General features: G+C 37.2%; 2 protein-coding genes across 2 annotated transcripts; one reads left to right on the forward strand and one right to left on the reverse strand.

Moving 5' to 3' along the window:
* LOC149014045 (calcium-binding protein KIC-like) lies at positions 1 to 826 on the reverse strand. The gene has a single exon (XM_089159101.1). It carries the CDS (start codon positions 555 to 557, stop codon positions 177 to 179), a length of 381 nt encoding a protein of 126 aa, XP_089015227.1. The 5' UTR covers positions 558 to 826; the 3' UTR covers positions 1 to 176.
* Positions 827 to 3,169: 2,343 nt separating this feature from the next.
* On the forward strand, positions 3,170 to 5,932 carry LOC149014046 (protein yippee-like At4g27745). Its single transcript, XM_089160191.1, has 2 exons — positions 3,170 to 3,889; positions 4,324 to 5,932. The coding sequence occupies exons 1-2, from the start codon at positions 3,797 to 3,799 to the stop codon at positions 4,549 to 4,551; spliced, it is 321 nt and encodes a 106-aa protein (XP_089016317.1). The 5' UTR covers positions 3,170 to 3,796; the 3' UTR covers positions 4,552 to 5,932.

A 5,932-nucleotide genomic window follows, 5' to 3' on the forward strand; every position in this document is an offset into this window, starting at 1 on the left:
TAAACAAGAGAGCTTAAAATGCAATAAACAAAAAAGCAGCTAACAATAGGACAAATAGAAAGATTATTTACAAATGGCTTTCCAACCTGAGGAAGAAGTTGGGCAAAGGAGCAAAAGAAAAAAGGAAATTTTTTTCCAGAAAAATTAAAATCGATATCAAAACAAAAACAATGAAACTAAGCAGATCGTTGCAGCTCCCGATGGAGGGCCTTCTCAAGCCAAGACTCGGCTTCTTCCATCATCCCTGGGCTGAGCCTGACCATCAAGATGCAGAACTCTGTTTCATTAAGAGCTCCATCGCCGTCCAGATCTCCTTCCCTTACCATCGCTTCTGAATCTTCCTTGCTCATCCCTTCCATACCCAGAAGAGCTGAATTCCTCTTTAGGCTCTCCGGCGTTATCAACCCTCTTCCGGGTTCTGCTAAGAGTTGAAATCCACCACAAAGCTCAGAAATAAAACTTTCCACGTCAAGCTTCTCCGCCATCACCGGTAACAAATCCTCGTATTCATTCGTCGAACCTTCAATCGATGAATTCGACATCCTCCTGCTCTCCATTTCTCAGATTCTCAGAGAAGACACGAAGATAAGGCAAGCAACTGTCTTTTTATTCATTAATAATTGAGGACTTGAGTTGCATTCCTTCCCATCCATTATCTATTTATACAGGAAGCAAGAAAGTGGAGAAACAGAAACAGACAGAACAAAAATGTTGACAATTTCTTTTTTGCTACGCAATTTATCAAATAGCTTATGGGCAGTTTCGGTGGTTTATCGTCCAAAGCACCAGATGAAGAGTTGTTGATCAGCGATTTGTTGAGCCGACATGAATACAATGGTTGCAGGTGATACTTATCGCCATCAATAATTGGGCTTTCTTCCAGAAAGGTTGTCGTTATTTACCGGTTTCCAGGAAAGTGGTGAGTATCAGGGAGCTACTTTGTGGCCAAAGCTCTCTTGCTGGTTACATCATTGATAATGAAGGGTTTGGCGTTTGGCTTAGCTTGTCCTGAGTGAGGCTTCTCAGAAGCTTCCTTGGGTCTTCCTGTTTCAATTCCAATCGTCCTTTTCGCATTCTTCATGTTGTTTTGGTCGTGTGAAGTTGTGAACACTAAAAAGCAACCACAGCAAAAGACGGCTCTATCAAGATTATGCTGAGTAATCAAGTAAAGGGATCCCAGATCCCATGGGTGGACTTACCGAAATTGCTTCAGTGCGGCCAAGCAACCTACGGTTCAGATTGAAATTTGTGATTGGGAGTTGGGACAGAATTTCGATTACTTGTTCTGTATAAGTAATTTTTCTGATAAAGCTTTACTACGAAAAGAATGGTTGAGATTTAGTCTCAACCACAAGGTCTAGGTTGCATTTTTTTTTTTTGTTTGCCAACCCCGGTATGCTTTGCCCTAACTAATCTTTGGCATACCTAACTGTGGTAGGTGAGTCTCTCATCGGAGATTTTTTACATCCATAATGTTTTGATATCAGAATCTTGCTTAAGCGGACTAAACTTTAAACTTACAACATGTAAATTGATATAACTTTTTCAAATTTGGCCTTAAATGTCATGGTTCATACCCTTAGAACCAACAAAAGGTGCCCCGTTTAATTATGCATGCCCTTATGATGCATCGAATCCCTTAAACCATGGAACACATCTTCTTCCATTGCCAAATGCTGGACTAAAATGGTTTAGTTCATCACTTAGCCCCAAAGATTCTCGGCCATAATCCACATCCTCTACAGTTATAAGGGGTTGACACATGGATATTGACAGATCCAATAGTGGAGCATGTTTCCTAAAAAGATTCATACTTCTTAATGGAGAGGTCATGGATTTGACTGTTGGAAATGACATTTCATTTATAAAATAATAAAAACACCAATAAAAAAAAAAAGAAAAAGAAAAAGTTAGCAATAAGGAGAAAGTATAATAAATTAGACAAATATCCCAAGTACGCAATGTCTCCGATATATCATATATCATCATGTCGATAGGTACCAACACGACACACCGATCAAAACAAGATTGACCAAATATCGGTGATATACTGCCGAGAAATTGGCAATATATTGCAAAAACTAGAAGTTCAAATCTTGCGAGACCCATAGACCCCACCCAACTATTCAATTAGGTCAACAATCCTCACTGCTCTCTAATTGAACCTCCTACTCTTTCAATTAAAGTTGTCCAAGCTAACCCATACATTTCTCATGTAATTGAAACCATCGGTTTTGGTGGTTTCACCAGCCACTGACACCCTTTGTGTCGGTGAAATTTTGTATGCTTGGAATATCATTACCTTGTTTTTAAGAAACATGCTCCATCGTTGGATTCGTCAGTATCCATTTGGCAAAATTTCCTTAAACAGCAGATGGATGACTAATGCCTTTATGGTTATAAGTTCCAAATTACCTAAATTGCTTAACTACATTGTGCATTTGATTTGATTAGTTTTTAATTTTTTATTTTATAAATGTATATTTTTGGCAAAAAGACAAAGCTGGCGCACTTGGTTAGGAATCGAAAAAAGGATTTGAAATTTCGGTCAATATTCAAATATCGGTTGTTGAATTTCGACGTTTGAGATAAAAATTTTAGTCGAAAAATTCTGATCCCACCGCCTAAAGTGCATGGCTTGATGGTCCTGCGCATTTATTGGGCAGCACCAACGCAAGGTCGAGGTGAATTGGTCTTCTGACACTGCAATTGAACCTGATGACGTGTAGTTTAGAAGGCTTGAATGGCTTTTAAAGAATCCTGGACCTCTACGTTAAGGCCTTTAGGCCAGCCTAACCCACCTGTACAGCCCCAATAACGTATAAGCAGGAGCCCAACACTACAAGGTTTTGTCAATATCAGCGTCAGCAGGGCTGTGACTTTATTCATCGACGGCTAGAAATAAAAGTAAATTTCTTAAAAAAAAAAAAGTAAATTTATAATTAAGATATTTTTATATTAAAAACGCTTTATATTTGCAAAATCCATCCCTAATAAAAATCAAATTCACTGTATAAAGTCTAAAAACCCCCCAACGAGAGCAAAAACAAGATTTGTGAATACACGTGTGGTTTTGCAGACAGTTTACTTGTCCATTTCATCAACTTTTCTTCCTCCTCTTCTGAACAACGATTACCTGATAATTTACAGTTCAATATTCAAAATATTTATTGATCTTCGATCGGCAAAAGCCTAATCTTGCTCCCCTAATCTTGCTCCTCTTGAATCATGACTTCTCTTTCTGCTTTGTATTATTAGTTTTTTTTGCTGCTACTTATGTATTTAATCATAAATTCGTTTTTTTTTTCCTTCTTAAAACATCATTTCATTACTTTTCTTTTTTTGACTAAAATTATTGGACTTAGCTATAGACACCTACCTATCTTTTGCGATCCATTATTTTTTTTTTCAATTCATTAATTTATTTTGGTGTTTTGTATCTTATTTGAATGCTACACTCAAGCTTTTATCTGATTTTTTTCTTCATCCTTTTCATTATAATTTTCCCTAATCATCTCGTTCACGCTACCCGCTATTATATTCCTTGAAAAAGAACGCGCAACTTTCCCACGTAGTATCAAGGGTTTCTAGGGGCGAGGTTGGTTCGTTCTTATTTTTCCGATTTGCACTGTTTAAAGTTGAAATCCGAACTGGTTAATTGAGCTTCTCACCTGGAATTTTTTGGTACTGGAGAGTGATAATTTCCTGGCTGATTCCACTTTTATTAAACTTCTGATCTTTACCCAAGATTTCGATTTCGGCAGCCGTAAGGGGTTAGTTTTGATCTTTTCCTTCGATGGCGGAATTAATTGGGCCTCGTTTGTACAGTTGCTGTAATTGCCGGAACCATGTTTCCTTTCACGACGATGTTATTTCCAAAGCTTTTCAGGTGAAAGTCCTGCACTTGTGTTCTTAATTCATAGATAGATGTTAGTTGTTTTACTGGTTTTGAAATGGGTAGCGCCTCTTTTGCTCACTTCCCATCTGGTAATAATCATGAAACAGAGAAGGAGACAGTGGAACTCATTCAACACCTATAATTGGTTCCATCTGAGATTAAGATCAACCATTTCAAGGTCTCAGGATTTCAGATATAAATGCTTTATTCTCCTTCTTACTTCTGTATTTGTGTGAGAGAGGCACAGGAATCCAAGATGCAATCTATAATTTTCTGTTAAAAATATTGCTTTTTTCCTTTTTTAGAATAAAATTGTCTATTATATCAAATATTATTTCTAACTCTCTGTTTTTCTTGGGTGTCTTGAGTTTTTTCCTAAATTTTTTGCGTGTTCTTGTACCATTATTCTTCTAAAACAATTTTAGGGGAGAAACGGGCGAGCCTTTCTGTTCTCTCATGCAATGAACATAATTGTGGGTCCAAAGGAAGACAGGCATCTCCTAACTGGCCTTCATACTGTTGCTGATGTCTACTGCTGTGAATGCCGCGAGGTTTTGGGTTGGAAATATGAGCGAGCTTATGAAGTTTCACAAAAGTACAAGGAAGGGAAGTTCATTCTTGAGAAATCAAAGATTGTCAAGGAGAACTGGTAACATCTTCTGCTACCTGTTTCATCAATCGAAGTGCAGTTGTAAGTTTGTCAGATATCAATTCTTCTGATGTTCAGCTTGTACAGGAAATCTTCACCAATTGAAATATCTGGTCTGCTATTCTTCCATGTGCATTGTTATTTCTCTGTCTATTCTAGAAGTTGTGTATTGAAGACTTGATTAATTCCTTTGAGTAAATCTTCAACTGCCACCTCCGAATGTGATAAAAGTTCTAAGCACAATACTCTACCGAAGTGTCTCTGGTATGATTTTACACTGCAAATATCATTGATGACTCTAATATTGAGAACGCAAGTATGATTAACAACTCTCTAACTTTACTTGGTCTCCCTTCCCAATTTTGCCTTTGAGGTTGTGTGGACTTATGCTGGACTTATACCATTAAATTACAGACTCATGCTAGGTTGCTTCTCGGATTTAAGGTTTTGTACTTCTCTAAAACTTGCACGTATCTCCCACTATATACACTTCTTGTGTTAGTTTTATTTATGGAAAATTTTTGGATCAGCCCTCAATATGTTTGGCTTGAGAGTTTAGTTCTACTTATGGTATTGTGCACATATCTTGAGGCTAGAGTTTAGAAGTTGGATGCATGGTCCTTGGTAGTATTGGCAAAATCAGTAGTGGGCATTTTTCTTCCTCTCATTCTATAATAATATGGCATCCATACTTGTCTTAATGTGAGGTAAGCCAGTTTTGCTTCAGAAATAATTTTTTTATGTTCGAGTTTCCTTAGTCATCTGTTCTTGTAACGAGTGATCTGTGTCTACTTTCGCTTAGATTAGAAGCCTCATATTTGATGTAAGAAACTTTTGGCATGTAGACTTAAGAAGTTGCTGTAGAACTTTCTTTCTTGGAGCACCAAATTAACCCAATTCATGTTTCTGGTTTTTAGTTATTCTACAGGGAGGAAAAAAATAAAACCCGGGGGGGTGGAACAATATGGAACCTCTTCCTGGGGTTACCTGACCACTTCAGATTAAAAGAGAATAGTTAACATAGCATAAGGTGCATTGGAAATATTAAGTAGATAGTAACATGTCGATTATGCTCTATTTGACTTACTTCTCTGTTGGGCTGTCATAGTTATTCTGGAATTTTGGTTTGGATTTCCTCTTGGTTTAAGTCTGCATTGGCTGTTTCCCGTTTTTGTTATTGTTTAGGCTTAAAGTTATTTGGGCAGTCTTTGGTAAGTGTTTCTTTCTGTTTTTCAGTGTAAGTATGGAGGATGTTGCTGCCATTATGTCTTCTTTGTCATGAGTACTACTAATTTGGTAGAATCTGTAATTCAATACAAATTCCTTTTATTCTCTTCATATTTTTACTGCAAGCGAATCTGGATTGCTGTTTTTTATTGGACTAT

Source organism: Hakea prostrata, chromosome 6 (genome assembly GCF_041222555.1).
Source record: "Hakea prostrata isolate BN-2017 chromosome 6, UWA_Hpros_2, whole genome shotgun sequence".
In the NCBI taxonomy this organism is placed as follows: Eukaryota; Viridiplantae; Streptophyta; class Magnoliopsida; order Proteales; family Proteaceae; genus Hakea; species Hakea prostrata.

What these genes read in the sequence shown, in the direction of transcription:
- LOC149014046 (XM_089160191.1), top strand. Translation starts at nt 3,797, where the DNA reads ATGGCGGAATTAATTGGGCCTCGTTTGTACAGTTGCTGTAATTGCCGG. An exon ending in TTATTTCCAAAGCTTTTCAG is followed by an intron (nt 3,890 to 4,323) that starts GTGAAAGTCCTG and finishes AAACAATTTTAG; the next exon opens with GGGAGAAACGGGCGAGCCTT.
- LOC149014045 (XM_089159101.1), bottom strand. Translation starts at nt 557, where the DNA reads ATGGAGAGCAGGAGGATGTCGAATTCATCGATTGAAGGTTCGACGAAT.